This window comes from Stigmatopora nigra, chromosome 1 (assembly GCF_051989575.1).
Source record: "Stigmatopora nigra isolate UIUO_SnigA chromosome 1, RoL_Snig_1.1, whole genome shotgun sequence".
In the NCBI taxonomy this organism is placed as follows: Eukaryota; Metazoa; Chordata; class Actinopteri; order Syngnathiformes; family Syngnathidae; genus Stigmatopora; species Stigmatopora nigra.
This window is the reverse complement of record NC_135508.1, coordinates 23,679,850-23,700,158: the sequence shown is the minus strand read 5'-3', so window position 1 is coordinate 23,700,158 and position 20,309 is coordinate 23,679,850. Positions and strand designations below refer to the sequence as shown.

Genomic DNA, 20,309 nt, shown 5'->3' with positions numbered 1-20,309 from the left:
TTAAGTAAAAGTGACAAAAACTGTGGAAATTCACCTGACAATCAAAAAGAAGCTCCATTCAACAGTCTTACCAGTTATTGAGCCCTGTCTTATCTTCAGGACTTGGTATCGGATTGATGTTCCGGCCAACAGGTAGATATCATAAGCAGGGCTCAACAAAATGTTCTCTAAAATCAGCAGTTTCACCTCAGCTGCATCGACTCCCTGAAGCAGATATCACAGTTAAGTAACTGCCTCATTTTCAGGAGCAAAACAAACACGATTGTTCGCCGAAAGCCAAAGCTCCATCCAGACTGCCCAAATGGGAGCAATCTGTCCTTAAAACATAACTCCGGGCGAGTTCATTTTTCTTCCACTGGCGCCTGGGGGACTGATAAAATTGTTGATATTTAAATGTATTTTTGTTTTATTCAAGTGTTGTCTAACTTTTGCTTTGCAATTCCAGTTGTGGGTGACATTGCAAAAATGACCTATTCAATTATTTATGTAGTATGTAAAATAGTGAAAAGGAGGATCACCAAAGCATCAAGGTAAGTCATTAATGTGTGTTGTACTTTTGACTTTGAATTTATTTTTGTTCTAAGAGGATGAGAAATATGTACACTTATTTATTTTATGCTTTGGGACTCAATGTCAAAAAACAGTATTTTTTAAAGATATCATGAATATGGCTTGCTGACAATATAAAAACATGAATGTCATGACCACTATTTGACATTCAAGCAGGCAAATCAAAACAACATGTACTATGAGCCTTTAATATTTAATGTAATTGACAAAAAATACTACTTTCTAAAATGTGTGAATTTCCACACTATCAATCTGTCTTACTATGTCAAATTTACAGTAATTCCTCAAATATTGTGGTTAATGTAGACCGGCTATGGACGTGATAATTGAAAAATCGCTAAGTAGGGTCCCCCCTACTATAACTACCTTTTTTTTCCTTCAGTGCAGAATCCTATTAGCAAGAGTGACTACCACTTGCAAGTTTCAGCATGAATTTTTACATTTATATGAAATGAAATATGATAATAAAAAATAAATAAATAACAGCAGGGAAAAAATTGTGGAGAAGTGAATTTGCAAGTTCCAGTTAACTCTTGTGATTGTTTTATAGTGGCAATGAACTTCTGAAAGTACAATTTGTGCAAGGATAAACGATTATGCCACCTTGCTTTTTAAAGATCCCTACATCACTGAAGGTTTGTGGTCACACAGAATCCACAATTTAAATTCTGCTCGTCTTCTAATAGCAGGGAATCATGAAGCCTGTTTGTCAGGCAATTTTAATATTTGTGCTGGGAAAGTATTTTTAGCTTACATGATACAGTGATTCCTGGATTTTGGCCTTTATTGTAGCGTGTCCTGTTTTCAGGCCTGATACCAAAATGATATTGCCCTGTTTGCCAACACGCTCCATTTCGGATATATATTCAGGAGGTGTGTATGTGGACTCAGAAAACTTCAGAAACCTTGAAGACAGAGGAAAGGGCAATGTTAATTTTATGGTCGTCTCCATTTCACGCATCGAAGTAAAACGTAAAATTGAAAGCATCAGTGGCGCTTTGAGATACGAGTTTAATTGTACTAGTGCTTGAATCCAAATTAACTTTCTGTTTGGAAATGAATGAAAAAGATTCTGTTGCAGCCTCACTGCAACAAATACCTCATTTATTTGTAGATTTTTTTCCATTTAAAAAAATAGAATAGTACACAAAGTCATAATTGGTGTTATCCCAATATTTCGCAAAAATGAGAAACCATGAGCACAAAACAACTGTATTGCTCTTTTCCTTTCTTTCCGCAAACTTACACATTTTAACGTCAAATGTTGTTTTATATATCGGTCAAGAGACATCTCATATTTCAAAATATATTGCACATAAAATTCTCAAGGCATCACTAGATTATGTATATAGGTATTAAACTAAAATAAATGGTTAAATTGTGTGGGTGCTTTGCTTTTGAGATGATTCAGATAGAAAAGGAAGATCTACCGTAATGAATTATATGAATCAGGGAATCCGTTTACATCCACATCTTTCACTAAACTCCAGTCAAAAACCAGACCTGCAAGAGTGCTGAAGGTGTTTCCTGTGAAGGGAGAGAAAATGCTAGAGTCAAGCTTGATTAGAGTCAGACATCTACTTACGAATGGCTCTAGGTACGAAATTTTCAGGTTCTGAAATGTTTTACAGTGTTCGGCCACCGCGGATTCAGAGCTTTGCGTTTTTTGGGGGGGAAAAAATAAAAAATACAAATATTACATTGAGACAAAATATTTTAGTTTTTTGTTATAACATGAATTTCACTCTTTCTATCCGTATTGTATGTGGCGTACTGTATACGGGGGGGGGGGGTATAAACATTTGTTTTTTAAATTAAAAAAAAAATTAAATTCAAATTAAGCATTTTTGAAGGAGCATCCCTACTTTGTGGAAATTCACTTATTGCGGGTGGTCCCGGTCCCCGTTAACCGCGATAACCGAGGGAACACTGTATATGCAAATGAGTGACTAGAGATACGAAAAAGATCCAAGTTACGAAATCCCCCAAAAAGTAAATGCATTTCCTCATTCGTTATTTTATTTTGAAAATATTGTCGTGGATGCATTGATTCTCACTTGAGAACACCGCTACCCTTTACTGGGCTCTCATTTCATTGTTCTTGTTATATCTCATACTATAACAATAAAAGCATTCAATTCAATTGGCTGTGTCACAACAACCACTATCCATGTTTCAAGATTCTCTCTTACATACCTGTCCGCCTCAGCTAAATGCACCCCTTACTAATGATTGCAATTGCGCTCATTAAGCAATTAAAACGCCGAACAAATGCTAGGCGGCACATATTTCACGTACTCACATGCACACTTAGGGCACACGTAAAAATCGAAAAGGTAGTACTACAAAGTGGACGGCTTTGGGCCATGATAGAACGGCCTCTTGCTGCTATTTGGCGAACAAACGCGGGTATCACGTCCCATTAAAATGGCCGCAGACGGAAGTATTTCAGCGGTGCAGGGCACATTTTCACCTTCTCTGTATTTTAAGACATTAATAAATAATCTCTTTATCATTTTCTATCATTTTTGTGTTTCCTCACATCTTTCATACAAAATTGGGACACTGACCAATTTTAAATGGTTTAGTTGGTAGTTGTGTGAGAACCATAGAACAAATTAGAGAATTATTGTTATATCTTGTTCTCAAACAAGTAACTGAGTTTTAAACAAGTTGCATAAGTATGAAACCATTATAATTAAAAATATTTGCATATAAATCTTGCTTGGATCAACATATGGCTAAATATAATGGATGTTGTGCACATCTGGCTGAAAGCTCGTTAGAGCTCAATTAGCTGTTTTGAAACCAAAACAGGATCGGCTATATTCATCTAACCAACTCAAAATAATGAATCTGAAGCCCAGTCAGCCAACATAAAACATGATGCACTAGAGACTTAATCAGGAAGCACCAGACTGTAGCCAGAGGTCATTCAGGGCATATTTGTTTTCTTAAATTTAAACAGCCAAGAAATACGTGTTTGTGTGGGTTTGGCGGGGGGTGGGTCAAAAACACCAAATGGGATCCAATAGTGTTTTGATAAATCGTTAAAGTTGCAAAAGGGCAATTACAAGTTTAATGAACACACGGATGAGAACTGTATATAAAGGTTCTTCAGGGCCAGGCTGGATTTGCTTAATTATCGGATTATTTGACAAAGCACTAGCAGGCAATAATGAAAGTCATCTTATCTCATATGTACCTTCGGAATCCAGTGCATTAATTTCGAGCGCAAGGGGAGAATCCTCCAGATGCAGCTCTCTGGTGGTGGACACAATGGTGACGCCAGAGATCACGTCAACGATTGCATCACAGCGAAGTACCTGTCCGGTCACTGTAATAGGAGGAGGGCAACACATTTTGTATACACAGTTCAAGAATAAAAGCGCATATTGCATACAGTGTGGCTGTAATTTGATCAAAAGCTAGAAATGTGCCGTATTTTACGGACTACAAGTCTCCCATTTTTTTCTCCATAGTTTTGGACGGATCTGTGCCTAATACTCAACTGAAATTTGTTTTGCTCTCCGACCCCACACCGCCAATTATGTTATTTCTTTAGGCTATAATTATCTGAAAAACGTATGTTAACAGATGCCTATTCTCCATTTCGGTGGCCCAGCAGTTGAGTGGTTAGTGCAAAGGTGGGAAAACTATTGTCCGCGGGCTATATGCGGACCGTTCTCTTTTAAATCTGTCCCGCGGAAGATTGATACATATTTATGATTTGATGTAAATGATTGCATTCATTTCATTTTGAATTGTAATGATGGCATTTCAATACCAGGTGGAACGTATGTTCACTGACTTGAGAGCATAATTTCCAATTACCGCTCTTCTTTTATTGGTCAGATCAGAACCTATCCGGGGCAATGTCACAGAAAAGAAAAGTTGACAGTGAGTGTTTACCAAAGAATAGACGCCAAAATACATTTTTTTACTGAAATCTGGTCCGGGGCTGTTTGTCTTATTTGCAAAGATACCGTTGCGGTTTTAAAAGAATACAACATCAGCCATTATCTTTCCACCAATCATTCTAATTACAACAGCAACCTTTCAACACAAGAATTAGTGGCTACCTCAGACAAGTTGGTTGCTGGCTTGCAGTCTCAACAAAACATCTTTATTCGAGCAACTTCCATCTAAAGAGCATGCCAAAGACAAGTTATTTACTGGCATTCAAACTAGCAAAAGCCAGCAAGCCTTTCTCCGAAAGGGAGTTTCTTAAAGAGTGCATGGAAGGGACAGCAAGTATTTCATGTCCTGAGAGCAAGAACAAATTTGAAAACATTTGCTTATCCCGCAGGTCAGTGACTCATTGTATTGAACTAATTGACGAACACTTAACTAGTAAGCTACACAAAAAAGTGGAATCATGATGTTCTCGGCACTGTACGAAAGCAATGATATAAAGGACATCGCAGAAGATGGCACAGAAGATTCTGCTGTTATTGAGCTCTACATGTGTGTGAAAACAGACTTTTAGTGTGATGAACACCAACAGCATCTCACAGATTCCAGATGAGTGATGAACGCCTCAGATCTGTTCTGATCCAGACTTTGATGCACTGGCTAAAATGAGTGATCAACAACACTGTTCTTATTATAGGGTTTGTTAATACTTTAATGCTTTTTTTCTGTTTATGTTGCATATGTACTGTTAACGTACACGTTTTTTTAATATGTATCGTATTTTGTGCTGACCCGGCCAGTCTGTCAAATTTTAAAAGTTTGCCCCCCCCAGCTGGGGTTAGTGTGTCAGCCTCACAGTTACGGGGTCCTGGGTTCGATCCCAGGTCGGTCCTTCTGTGTGGAGTTTGAGTGATCTCCCAGAGCTTCCGTGGGGGTTCTCCGGCGACTCCGGTTTCCTACCAAATTACAAAAACGAGGTAGGCTGGTTGAAAACTCTAAATTGCCCCTGAGTATGAGTGTGAGCATGAATTATTGTCTTCTCGTGCCCTGCGATTGGCAGGCCACCAATTCATGGTGTCCCCTGTCTGGTGCCCAAAGTCAGCTGGGATAGGTTCCAGAACCCCCACATCTCTTGTGAGGATAAGTGGTTGGGAAAATGAATTAATGAATGTTATTCATTTTAGTACTGTTACTTTCATATTTGTTTGTTCTTTGGTTCTGATCCCCCCCCAAAAAATTACTCTCCAATACGACATATTTATTGCGTACTCTTTGGCTGGTGAGACTTATAGTCCGGAAAATATGGTATGTTTTTCAAAAAGACCTTTGAAACTCAAGTGCACACACAAGTATGCGAGAAAAATAGCTGGCATTACACTGAGAGAAATGTCTGGTTCTGAGTGGAAAAAAATGCAAACATAATTTCACAATCCTAAAGAGAGAAGGACTGGTGCTTTGTGCAATTCAAGACTAATTTGATGACAGTGTATAATTTCTCTGCCGTGTGCAGCACAAATACTTCTCTTTTTCCCCCCAAGATATTTACCAACATCTTCAGCAAGAATGATGCTGGTCAATCTGGAGGCCTGCGTGGAGAGGGCTTGAAGAACTGCTTTCCTTGAGCACCCACGACCAACCTCTTCATTTATGGGCTGAACACTGGCTACTTCTGGCCGTGTTGACGTCCTGGAAGAAGAACATGACTATAATCAGTGTAATATTCAAGGATGCAGGAATTAAATTAAGCAGCTTTTCTTGTCACACTTAAAATAAACATTTCAAACATGAAGGATGTGACTTCTCTGTAGCTCTCAATATTTCTACCAAAAATAACACAACAGACACACACTCAAAAATTACAATTTTGAACATTTCAGTAAAAAATATTCAGGCAATTATTTCAGGGTTTTACATGAACTTTTTAAGCCACCTCTCCATCGAGCAGGTATCTATCTGAACCCTCCAAGGTGGCAATCAACCTACCCCAATTATATGATTACAGAATCACCATACAAAATGACACAACAGATACATTAATTTCTTATTAAGTATCAACAACAAAAACTTTGTCTCAGTATAAGATTAATGTTCTGTGGCATTTTTTGTTGTTTTTTTAAATTATCTTTTCCCCAACTCCATTTTATGATTAATTTATTTTAAGAGTTGTTTTCGGAATATTTTTTTTAACTTTGTTTTTTTCTGAGTAATTTATTTTCAGGGACGAAAATTCCAGAACAGGGGTGGCTAACAAGTTAGACACAAAGAGCAAACATTCAAAACTATGAGAGTCAAAGAGCCACACGACGCGGATATGAATGGCGGTCCCATACGTCAGAAGCAGTATAAAAAAATCCAATTTGCCAACCTATTTTTAAAATGTAATTTATTATTTTTCTTTAATGGGTCTTGAAGAATTTGGGGTTCTTTTATGCAAGAATAAAAATAAGAGAAACATGAAACAAGGTAAAGGGCAAAAGTATATACAATATAGGACAAGGAAAGAGCCACATTCATTTTGGCTGTGAATCGTATGCAATTGTTCAGCAGTGTGTTCGCCAGCCCTGGTCTAGAATAGAGTGAACCCTCGCTTATCGCCGTTAATGGGGACCGGGACACCCCCGCAGAAGGGTGAAACCGCGAAGTAGCCGGGCGCCATTAAAAAACGCTTGTAGAAACGTATAACACATGACCAAAACCACCACCAGGCTAATATGCTGTTCATTCAGGTGTTTTATTCCACATTAGAATGCAGGTGTTATGTTGGTGCATACAAACAAATCAAATATAGTATATATATATAGAGTTAAAAACTGCAAATGTAATAAATGTAAACTTTTATTCAGAAAACTCAGAAATTCAAAAACATCATAGCAGAGTCACTCGATCCTTGCATCATAGCAGAGTCACTCAATCCTTGTGGGCTTTGAAACCTGTCTTCTGAAGTTCGTCCTTGAAAAGAAATGTTCGGGACGGCATCCTCTTCCAGTAGAGTCCAGTTTCATCCATGTTGAAAACTTGCTCCGGGACATAGCCATTTTCTTCTATCATTCCCGGAAACACATCCTCAACATAGCGCCTCGCTGCTGCTCCGTCTGCAGAGGCTGCATCTCCATGCAGCGACACATTCCTTAGTCCGACTCGCCGCTTAAACCTCTCGAGCCAGCCCTTACTTCGGATTAAGTTTCCGTCCAGGCTGATTTGCTTCGCCATACAATCACGGATCCATATAACCAGTGCATGGAGAGTGTTTGGGAGGCATCACGAAGGGCTTCACAAAACTTTTACGCTTAACTTGGCGAGAAGCGTAAAGTATAGCACGAGATAGGCGTGGACTGAGAATGGGCATCCGTGGTGAATGGGCCAATGGGGAGTCGAGTATATTCAGTGAGCATTCAGCTGGCCAATCAGCTTGCGTTTATGCCCGTGATGCGGAAGTGACGCGGCCGTGACGCGGCCGTGATCCCCCATGATGCTTTGCGCATACGTGCATTTTTTGTGTTTTAAAATTTATAAAATGATCAAATTACTAATTCTAATTGAATATTTTGTTTCCACACCCTGTAGGACGATGTAATTTATAATTTTAATTTAATATCTTAAAAAAAAAAAAAAAAATCCTGAAAAAAATCCGTGAAGCTCTGCAGGCGCAATAAGTGGAACGCGAAGTAGCGAGGGATAACTGTATTCAGAATAGAGTTCCTGCGAAACTTCCAAGTTTCTCAATAACTGCTGCTTGGCTTGTTCTTTGAATTACCGTATTTACTTGCATATAAGTCACCCTGTGTATCAACTGCACCCTTATATATACCCTTATAGAGCCGCTGTGGAGAGCATCCTGGCATACAGGCTGAAAGCACAGCAGCCGACAAAAATGCCATGCAGAAAGTGATTAACACTGCCCGGAAGATCGTCGACTGCTCTCTGCCCTCACTGGAAGACATTGCCAGCCATCGTTACCTCAGCAGAGCCAGGAACACCATCGGGGACCCATAATACCCTGGTCACAATCTGTTCCAGCTGCTGCCCTCTGGCAGACGCTATAGGTCTCACAAAGTACGGACAAATAGTCTTAAGGACTGTTTTATCCCCACATCCATCAGGACTCTAAACTTGTGGTAGCACGACACACAATCTTTTCTGTGTAATAACTTTGGGGTGAGGTAACATGAAAAGACGTTGGGCGGTGATCTGCGTCCTACTGGCTGACTGAAGGTAACTGGAAGACAGTGAGAGGTAAGTGATCCATCGGCTCAGGGGGTAATGCGATGTGTCCATCACGGCAGAATGCTAAATTATGAGTCTGAAATTATCACTTATTTGGGTCTTTTGTCAGGAAAACGCACCTTATGGAGAAGCACTACCAATTTTGTCATACGCAGTTTCTGGGTATGATGACAATTAGGCTTTTGTCGAGTCAATGATGATGACAAAGTCTATGTCCGATTGTTATTATTAAAATTGCGCAAAATCGTTGAATTTTACAATTTCTCACGAATAAGCCGCCCGCGGTAGTACAAATGTGTTACTTTGAAGGAAAAAGCTTAAAAGACTAGTGCGCAGATAAGCTGTACCCGTGATTCAGTCGATTTTTTTGTTACAAATATGGCCTTACATGCGAGAAAATACGGTAATCTTTTTTCCACTGGCAGGAAAACTCAGGGTAAAAAAAATGAAAAATGAAAAACGTTAAAAAAAACTTTTAAATAAATTAATCAGAAAAACATTAATAATAGCAATGATTATCGTTATCATTGTCATTCTCATCATTATTATCATATCACAACATTGTCATCATCATCATCATCATCTTCATCATCAGCAGCATCATCATCAGCAGCATCATCATCAGCAGCATCATCAGCAGCAGCATCATCAATATTATCAATTTTATCAATATTATCATTATTATTATTTCTACTTTAATAATTATTGGTATTATTATTATTGATATTATTATTATTATTATTGTTGTTGTTGTTATTATTTTAATTTAAAAAAAAATTCATTTGAAAAATGGTCCGTTTTTTTAAATGAGTGCGATACGCTTCTGTAATCAAACATTCGTCTTATAGATATATTTGAAAAAAATGCAGTCCTCATGAGCATTTCTCAAGGAGGATGCAGCAGCAGCTTGTAACTAAAGTACAGAAGAAGAAAAAAGTGACAAACCGTACCTTCAGGTGTAAAAAGAAAACTATGCCGACGACAGGACAAAAAGTTTTTCGATCTATATCGGTCACACAGTCTCCCTGACTTAAAAGCATGCATGCACTCACAAATAAGGTAACACCCCACGGATGCTGAGGCCACGTGCAGGCAGAGGGTAAAATGACACTTCTGCGGGTATGGTCACCCTTGTCTCTGTACTTACCATCTGTAACAACCCTCAGTGGTTTCCAGTGTGAAGTTAATTCGTGTACCTCTTGCAAGCGGCAGCAGGACTTTGGGCATATTTAGCTTGGAGCAGTTACTGATGTGAAGAATCCCAATGAATGAGAGCAAAACTAACACGAACTCTTTCACTGTATGCATTTCCGCTCAATGAGACTTCGTGGTATCTACAATAGAATTAATAGAAATCGCAAAAAAACTCCTTCAACCACATTAAAATATATATATTTTTTTACTGTTTGTCAACTCGAAAACATAAAATGCAAACGTGCCGTATTATAAGCCGAGAACCGGCCATTATCAACTATTGGACTTGAGAGCATGGCGGAAGGAGGTCGACGTCACTATCCAACAATGTAGACCTTTCTTAAAGGTACAGTAACAGTAATATTTCCGTTGCATTTAACAACGCGGTTTAATTAATAGAGGAATCTATTCTTAAATTGATTCCAACGACTAAAAAAATCACATATTTTTAAAATTACTCTAAAATATACAAAACAAGTCAACTTAATTTGATTTTTTAATTTACATATCTGGTTAAAGTTAAAATAAAATAATCCAAAATAGAATGAAATGGAGAGCGGCCTCACACTAGGAGTCCTGGGTTCAAATCCACGTCGGTCAAACTGTGTGGAGTTTGCGTTTTCTCTTCGGTCCTGCATGGGTTTTCTCAAGGTACTACGATTTCCTCCCACATTCCAAAGATGTGCATGGTAAGCTGATTGGACACTCTAAATTGACCCTAGGTATGAGTGTGAGAGTGAATGGCTGTCCCTCTCCTTGTGCCCTGTGATCGGCTGGACACTAATTCAGTCTGCCCCCCACAAACACCCCGCGCCCCTCTTGCCCGAAGTCAGCTGTGGTAGGCACCCCTCATCCCTGCAACCCTGATGAGGATAAAGCAGTTCAGAAAATGAAAAAAAATATATCGTTATCCGCAGCTGTCTATGATGACAATAAAGGCTTTTGATTTGGATTTTTTGGATAAGGAAATTGATTACCAGGCTGACCAGTAGGGAAGTAGGCTGTGTTTTGTTTTGTTTTCAAAATGGTGCGGCGGGTTTAATTACTGAAGTGATTTTACGTGGATCATAAATTCCCAAACCCGGATTAAAGTGTGAGTAAAGAACAGTTTCAGAGGTTGATCTGAATGAGAGATCAAGGGTTCAATCCCCGGTTCGGACCTTCCTTTGTGGTGTTTAGATATTCTCCGCAGGCTTGTGTGGGTTTTCTCTGGGTACTATCTTTTCCTCCAATGTCCTCAAAACTTGCAGGGTAGGCTGGTAAAACACTATGAATTGCCCCTAAGTATCAGTGGTTGTTTGTATCCTTGTGCCCTGTGATTGGCTGGCGACCAATTCGGGGTGTCCCTTGCTGTAGTTGGCTGGGATAGGCTCCAGCACACCCCACGACCATTGTGAGGATAAACTAGGGAAAATGAGTGAATGAATACTTGTGAAGGAAGCAGTGAAACTTTGTTTTTGAATTAGTTTTCCCACTAGGGGGAAGAACATATGACCAGTGAAGTAATACATATATGGTCAAATATATTTACCACAGAAGCTATGTAAACTGAAACAGTCTTGACGAGATTATTATGAATGTATTTAACATGGTACTCTCTTTTTCTCAACAGTGTTGCATTGCCAAGTGTCATGACAGTCTCTAGTGAGCAAGTATACCTGTATCAGAAATAGGAGGGTTGCAGATTTATATCATTGCAAAAAATGTGAAGCTGAAGGCAAAGTACACATCATTTTCTATGGCATTCAATGTTGGCCGTAAATGAAACATTATTGTGTTGCCAAATTTTAATTCAACATCTCGAGTTTAGGTGGCTCGGTGGCACGAGTGGTTATTGCGTGAATGGTATTTCATAGTGATTTGTCAGGCCTGACATTTAATCGCAACCTGAAAAAATAGACAGGGCTGGAGAGCCATTTTTACCAAAAGCATATGTTGGCTAATTTGTTGTGGTGACACTCACCCCTTTAAAACTGCGCTCAGCCTTAGTTGCCTTCTGCAGTCGTCATCATGTCTTCTGAATAATACAAGATGCAAATGTATTACTGGTTATTATGTTACAGATAAAACACAAGCTGTGAAAATATATTGACAGAAGCAAAAGGTTACAAAATAAGCTCACCAAAACAATATCAACTTATCTATCTTCCTCTGCTTATCCAAGATCAGGGCGCGGAGGCAGGAGAAAAATGCATACATTCCAATTCCCGAGCCCAGGGATCGGCAACCCAAAATGTTGAAAGATCCATTTGGACGGAAAAAAACAAATATGTCTGGACCTGCAAAAAAATAAAAGCTTTTTACTGAAGGCAACTCATGCTATATGTGTGTATCTACATTAGACTGCTATTAAAATGACTCAGTTGGGTACAAATACATCATAAGCATATGCAGTGTATACTGTAGAGAATGATGCACCATGTGACTGCTCTATTGATAGATTACAATATTAATGAATTCATTCATTTTCTGAACTGCATATCCTCATGAGGGTCGTGAGGGTGCTGGAGCCTATCCCGGCTGACTTCGGGCAAAAGCTGGGGGACAACCTGGATTGGTAGCCAGCCAATCGCAGGGCACGAAGAAACGGACAACCATTCATGCTCACATTCATGCCTAGGACCAATTTAGAATGGTCAACCAGTCCACCATGCATGTTTTTGGAATGTGGGAGGAAACCCAGAGAAAACCCACACAAGCGCGAGGAGACCATGCAAACCCCCCACAGGAGGACCACCTGAGGCTATGAGGCCAATGTGCTAATCACTCATCTGTCAGGCCATCAAATTATTAAATGATGTTTCATTGCTTTGATGAAAGTAAAGAAATGCATTCATTCATCGTTATTTCATTCATTCTGGGTGATTTATCTATCTTCCATACGGCCCATCCTCAAAAGGGTATGCTGGGGTTGCTGGAGCTTAACCCAACTGTATTTCGGGAAAGGCAGACTACACCCTAGACTGGAGACCACTCACACTGCTACCGAGTGGGAATCGAACCCAGACTGCCCATGCCAAAGTCAGGTGGAGGAACCACTGCAGCATCAGATGGCCATAAACAAATGCAATAAAAAGAAATCAGATTTTTGATGTCATTTTTATTTTGAGGATTCGATAAAAGAACAACAATATTGAACGTGCATAATGTGCCCTTTCACCATCTGTGAACAGTAGTTGTGGAGGAGCACCAGGCTTGCCTTGAGTCATAGGGTCAATATCATATGTTCAGGGTTGTGCCTCATCAACTCACCTGACACCTCACCATGGATGCATCCTGATAAGATACTCACACAACCTAATCTGACGGATAAGAGGAGGAGAAAATTTTAAGTATGGAAACCATGTGGGGAAAACCAATTCCGGTGATTTATCGGGGGTCTTGTAATTTCCGTCATGATCCAGAGCTCAGAAACAACAATAAATAAAAATAAAGTAATATTTGTATTAAAATGGAAATAAATTTGATGTGTTCACTAATATTGCATATTTATCAATCCCTGACAAAATTATACTTGGACATGCTCCATCTGAAATGAAACCTTTGTTATCTATCCCATCTCCCCAATCTATATATTAATTAGTAAAGGGTTCACACCATGGCAGCAGTATTTTTTTTTTTACAGTAACAATGTAATTTGGCTCAGAAGTGCGTTCAAAAAATCAAGTAGCACGTTTTGATTAACTCACATCCTCCAATTTGTCCCAAAGCAAATATAAATAATACCGTACACCATTTTAAAGAAATACAGAAGATCAGAACAATGAGCCTTAAAATGAAAAGATAACATCAACCACGCCTGCTACATTTTTGGAGAGGTGGGTTGGGCTTGTTGGGGTTAATAGACAATGATGTCAGCACCAATGACATCAGCTTTAATGAAAACCCTGCAACTTTTAAAACTTTTTTTCCCTGAGGACTTGAGGCAAGTTTCCTTTTGGTGACATTTTAAACAATTGTTATGTTCACCTCGGCTAGCGAGCAGCTGGGGAACCCAGGTTACTAGGAAGTAATAAGAGTTGGCGCACAACTTAATGTTTTTTAATGGAAACAATAACTACAAAATAATCTTACAAACAATAAAACTGGGGGGGGAAAACTTGACAAAAAAAACAAAGTATAACTGAGAAGGACCAAAATACGGGAGATGCACACCAACAAAGGGCGACATCACGAAAGACAGAAAATACTTCCACATCGACGCCTACAAACACAGGTTTTAAATACACAGACAGCGGTTGATGAAAATAACGAACATCTAGGTCACACAAGGGAAGGAAAGCCAGAAAAGACTGTCACAGCAGGTGAAACTCATATACAACAGGCAAATAGTGCACACAAGGAAACACACCCAACCACAAAAACCCCAACAAAACAAAATGACAATAATACACTGAGTGGCTTGAATGTACAATTGATTTCAATATACAAATTAGAAGCAGAATCTATTAGCATAATTATTACAAGGAAGAATTATTCAAGAATCAGTTCGGGTAACTATTCAAGCATGCATGTGAGAGAAATTATCAAAGATCAGTGTGGAATTAGATCTGTGTCAGATGATGTTGTCTCATGGAATCAGAGCTGCTACAGCAATAAAGGTTTTCTCACTCCAAAACACAAATGTGAGGTCAACAGCTGTAGGAGGGTGATTAGTTTCATTTCCCCGTCACAAATGGTCTTAACCTTCACTTCAAGTATCCCTTTACTCTTCAGTCTTTTTCATTCTTTTCATTTCATATGTTGATTTTTTTAAAAACTTTTTTTCTCTCTTTTGAGATCATCTATCTATTTTTTTTCGACTAGTTACATTTCACAATAACAGTTTTCCCCAGGGATTAGCCACCTCCAGAGCTTCTTGGGACTTATTACCAGTAATTGTACAAATCGGTAGAGCATGTGAACAGATCTACGTCATACATCTGCCTCCAATTGTGTGAAAATCTGTGGTATTTTATACAGAAAAGATAATTGGAGTGATTGTAGGAAGGTCTATACATATTCTGTGCATTTAATCGATTTCAAGTAATTTGCTCTGTTTGAAGATGTTTTTGAACATTCCAGTTTCCCATCAGCTCTGTCTATTTTTCTTGCGGATTATGGGTTTTCCATCTGCTGCTCTAGTGTACTTTTGGTCTTGTCCATGACTTTCAATGATGCATTCTAAGGTTTTTTACTATTTTTTCCAACAATTGTGCGTTGTGCTTTTTTTCTGAACGCTCTGTGTTTCAGGTTTAAACAGCTGTTGTTTTTTTTTTTGACGACTGTCTGAGTCCATAAGTAGTTTGCGTATTTTACTGCATTCCAAATGGTTGCATTTGCTATGGACGGAGTTAGTTCAATAGCTGAAATTGGTTTTCCATCTTCTTATTTTAAAAATAGCTTTAAATATCGGTGTTCTTGTTTTTGTCCTTACGTTGCATAAAGGTGTCTTTCTAGAAAAAAACACATTTTAAAGCTTATTATAAATGTTATAAACATTTTAAAATATCTTATGCCCACCAAAATCCCAATCAAGTCAAACTCCACTGAGAATTTTGACTTTTATGAATACATAAAACGCACATTAGTTGCATCACTAATCCATAAATATAGTGCCATCTGCTGAATTTAGCTAACATTTTGCCATGACAACACCGTAAAAAGTCAGTTGGAGGTTGCAACCAGGACTCTTATACATCCCTCAAATATCGTGGATAATGTAGACCTGACATGGCTATGATAATTGAAAAACTCTGAAATAAGATCACTGCTATTATTACTACCATACTACATGTTTTCGTGCCTACACAAAAATACAAGTACAAAAGTGCAATTATCAAAAAGTGTATTTATTCAATATAATAGCTACAAGCATATTCATATTTAAATATAATCTATAAATAAAACATTGTAAATACTTTAACTAAAAAAATGGGAGCTTTAGTCCAACTGTATCCAATTTTTCACACTGCAGACCGCAAACAATTTTTGGTTCTGATGTAAAAATGAGGGATGTAAAAATAATTAACGTAACATTTTATTCTCGTGAATTTATGAATTTTCTCCCAGGTTTACTTAAATCTTCTAATATTACGCAAAAAGCAGTTTTATGGTGATGCACACTTTACGTTACCAAGAAATTATACCAGTAAAACCAAACAACATCTGGTTCACAGTAAATTATAAATAAGCATCCAAATGATTATAATCTTATAATATTACGATTTGAATCGTGCAATGTTACAGCGGGGCGTCCCGGCGGGTGAGTTGTTAGCACGTTGGCCTCAGTGTGGGGATCTTGGGTTCAAATCCAAGCCGGTCCACGTGTGTGGATTTTGCATGTTCTCCCTGGTCCTGCGTGGGTTTTCTTCGGCTACTCCGGTTTCCTCCAAAGACATGCATGGTAGGCTGATTGGACACTCTGAATCGCCCCTAGGTATCTATGTATGAGTGTGAGTGTGCATGGTTGTTTGTTTCCTTATTCCCTGCGATTGGCTGGCCACCAATCCACGCTATCCTATCCCAGCTGACTTCGGGCCAGAGGCGGGGGACACCATGAATTGGTGGCCAGCCAATCACATGGCATAAGGAGACAAACAACCATTCACGCCCACACTCATACCTAGGGGCAATTTGGAGTGTCCAATCAGCATACCATGCATGTCTTTGGAATGTGGGAGAAAACCAGACTACCCGGAGAAAATGCACACAGGCCCAGGGATAACATGCTAACTCCACACAGGTAAACTGACCTGGACTTGAACCCAGGTCACCCAGTGTGAGGCCGACCCGCTAACCACTCATCCGCCTGGGCCCCCAACAAGAACCTATTGTTTGTCATATTTGAATTTTAAGACTGTAATTCACAATCTATTGCTTCTTGGCACATCTGACCATCAATAGGGTTAAAAGAGCTGTCTCACTTGGATGCCTTATTTGAATCAAACCTGGTCTATTTTGTGTTTCGTGGAGAGGGGTGTCATAAATCAAAGCAGAGGGTTGCGAGTGGCAATACTGGTTCTCGAACTGTGTACCTCCCTCCCCGCCCTTAAAAAGGAGGAAAATAGCAAAAGCGCTCCGACCCCATTCGGAAGTGGAGCTCGCTCACGATCTTGCGCACAAGTTTCTTCTGGAAAGCCAACACTTCTGCAGCATCGCGATCAAGATAGGACGAAACACGTTCAACTCTCCAGAACACCGTCTTGTAAGCAAAACGTTGAATTATGTTTTCCTACTGTTTTTTTGTTGTTTTTGCACGCTTTGATGTCGCCCAATTAACTCACGATGTAACGGGTTCTCTTCACAGTGTATGTGGTTGAACTCAACTTCATTTTTACAGTTGTGTTGAAATGATAGTTTTGTCATTATCTGCTGTAGATAATTGTTTGCCAGCCTTTTTAGAAAGGACTTCGTAAAAAAAATTCATCGATTGAAACGCCAAAACAAAGCTTGCACGTGTCGTTCTACATGCGTGCCCAAACATACATGTTCTGCATTTTATGAAGAATTTTACTCGCATAAAACCGCGGGCGGCGATAGTCGTTCAATCAATTTAATTGGGAGTTTATCCCAATTCAAATAGATTGGACGTCTACATGTGACAAACTAATTCAAATTAGCAGCGTAAGAATGAAAAAAAAAGACACATAATTGGACGTCATTTGTCGCCAATGGTACCGAAAAAGTTAATTACATTTAATTGTTTTAACAATTGTTTGGATATTTTCTTTTACATTTAGATGTTTCAAAATAGGCGCCACGGCAAAGAGTCATAATATTTTTAAAGGCTGCAGATCTGGTAAAATGATTTTGTACCCACTGCACACAAAGACGTCATTGATTCTCCCAAAATAGTTCTGCAGTTGTGCCTTTTGTGTTGCACAGTGGCTAAACGCGGTGTGGCAGATGTTTCATAGACTTTTCTGACATGAAAATTAGTTCGGTGACCGCATATTAATCTTTAAAAATGGTCAAACGCAGTAATTCACCTTGACATTTGATGTGAAAATCAAATCAACCACATCTGTTGTTGCCCCAGCCCTCACTTTTCAATAATCAGGAAACACACTTTAGTGTGTGTCCACGCTTTTAAAACTTGAGTCCCTCTCTCCGTGTTTCCAAGATCAATAGACAAAGCTGTTTCTAACCTTTGTCACAACTATCTGCTACCTCGGATACAGCCCTGGTTTCAATGAGAACAAAGAACCTGTTAAATATCTTATTTTCTGAACCTGTTTCATCCTCACTAGGGTCGTGGGGGGTGCTGGAGCCTATCCCAGCTGACTTCGGGCCTAAGGCAGGGGACGCCCTGAATCGGTGGCCAGCCAATCGCATGGCACAGGTAGACGGACAACTATGCACACTCACACCCATATCTAGGGGCAATTTAGAGATTTTAGACTGTCCAACCTGCCTACCATGCATGTCTTTGGAATGTGGGAGGAAACCAGTTTACCCATAGAAAACCCAAGTAGCCCCAGGGAGAACATGCAAACTCCATACAGGCGGACCGACTGGATTTTAACTCAGGTCCCCCTCCCCACTTGTGATTTCGACATGCTAACCACTCCGCCCGGCCGCCGACCTGTGAAATAAAACTGCTTGAAATATTTAAGGAATGGTTATCAACAGCTTCTTGGTCACACTAATATAGTATTCATTTTATTTTGCCACAACAATGCAGATGAAATCCTACTTAAAAAGCGCCAACAGAAAAAGCAAAATATACAACACCTGGTCTTCAGATGGCATTCTGAATTGTTGTCATGTCACCACGGGCTTGTCAGCATACCAGGGAATTTCGGTCTACAACACCCCCCCCCCCCCCCCCCCCCCCACACACACACACACACACACTCCGCCCCACCCCCAATTAAACTTTAAGAAATAAAAGTTTTGAAATACACTGACCAAAGAAAGTGACAATTAGCAAATTATGCGTTTCATGCTTTATGCGCCAACATTTATACAATACGTTTTTTTTCACAATTGAAATGTTTCTGCCTGCAACAAACTAAGGGCATAAATTATATATGCCCAATGCATAAAATCAGAGACAGTGCTTTAATGCTCAAAAGCATTGACACTGCATCTACGTAAGGTGCTTTTTTTCTTGGTTGCTTTTAAAATTCCAGATAGTGCTCTGTATTCTAGCACACAGATAGAGGGCGACGTGAAGGCTGATCATATTATCATTGCAAGCCCACGCCCAACTTAAGTTCTCCCATGGCATATTACCTCTCTCTGCAGATTCTTTTACAATGCCCTATGCTCTACTGTTTGTTGACGTTTTTAATACAGATGTGAATCACAGCTGTTTGCCTGCTATTTCCGATCGGCTGAAACAAATCATAACCATTGCTCGAATATAAGAAGTCAATTGTTACACTTTTTCACTACTGGTACTTCAACAGCATAATCACCAAATTTGGTGGGCACCTCTCAAAACCCAAGGTATATAATAAGCTAAACATTCTAAAAGCTCTGGCACATTTGTGAATAGCTATAATCCCAGATTTATGCAATTGAGTGTGGATGATATTTTCCAAATCAGCCCGTCTATATATTATTGATTTGTTTTCTTTATAGCAGGGGGAAAATAGTACTATTATTTTAGAGGCTCCACTCCATGTGCACATGGCCTAAGTCTCACATTCTAAACATTTTACCACATGCCTACCTGCAGACATTTCCCATCTAAAAACAACAAAGGCCTCCATTATTTTTGTCTTTTGCTACAAGAGGTCAACCTGTATGCATGCTGAGCATTCATTCATTTTTTGAATGGCTTTATCCTCACTTGGGTCGCGGGGGGTGCTGGAGCCTATCCCAGGTGACTTGGGTCGGAGGAGGGGAGCATTTTCTGAACCGCTTTATCCTCATTAGGGACAACCGTGCACGCTCACACCCATACCTAGGGGCAATTTAGAGTGTCCAACCTGCCTACCAGACATGTTTTTTTTTAAATGTGGGAGGAAACCAGAGTACCTGGAGAAAACCCATTCATGCCTGGGGATAACATGCAAACTCCACACAGGATGATTGACCTGGTTTCGAACCCAAGACCCCAGAACTGTGAGGCCGAAGCGCTAAACACTCAGGTTGCTCATTTGAACGTTTATTGCGTTCAAGATGTGAGTGGTTTCTGTGAGAGTCAAGTCTAATAATTTGTTATATCATATTTTTCTGTTTTTGTACTGTTTCAAAAGCAACTGACGTATTTTATCTGTTATTGTTGTACATACTTCCCATTTGTATCAATAGGACTCAGAATTAAATATGAACCATGTGTTATAACCCCCAAGGTATATAAAAAAACAGACTAAAAGAAAGCAATACTTGGCAGGCTGTCAGAATTAATGATGATTATGTAAAAATATCTTTTGAACTATGACTATGTTCCTTTTATATTTCCACAGGGAAAT

The 20,309-nt window shown here is 39.3% G+C and overlaps 1 protein-coding gene and 1 long non-coding RNA gene across 3 annotated transcripts in view; both read right to left on the bottom strand.

The window, feature by feature from the left end:
• The window catches only part of nup210 (nucleoporin 210), a 52,658-nt gene extending 42,444 nt beyond the window's left edge, over positions 1 to 10,214 (bottom strand). For both annotated transcript variants that reach the window (XM_077721831.1, XM_077721838.1), the window contains exons 1-6: positions 9,857 to 10,214; positions 6,032 to 6,171; positions 3,776 to 3,907; positions 2,001 to 2,097; positions 1,325 to 1,475; positions 72 to 204 (exon numbers count right to left, since the gene is read on the bottom strand). In XM_077721831.1, coding sequence (XP_077577957.1) covers positions 72 to 204; positions 1,325 to 1,475; positions 2,001 to 2,097; positions 3,776 to 3,907; positions 6,032 to 6,171; positions 9,857 to 10,017 — 814 coding nt within the window. In that variant the 5' untranslated portion in view covers positions 10,018 to 10,214. The remainder of the gene's footprint in view (positions 1 to 71; positions 205 to 1,324; positions 1,476 to 2,000; positions 2,098 to 3,775; positions 3,908 to 6,031; positions 6,172 to 9,856) is intronic.
• A 1,059-nt stretch (positions 10,215 to 11,273) lies between these two features.
• Positions 11,274 to 12,287, bottom strand: LOC144199943 (uncharacterized). Its single transcript, XR_013327011.1, has 3 exons — positions 12,026 to 12,287; positions 11,867 to 11,920; positions 11,274 to 11,790 (listed from the first exon to the last, which is right to left on the bottom strand). It is a non-coding gene; the product is annotated as an uncharacterized LOC144199943 (long non-coding RNA).
• Between the last annotated feature and the right edge of the window lie 8,022 nt (positions 12,288 to 20,309).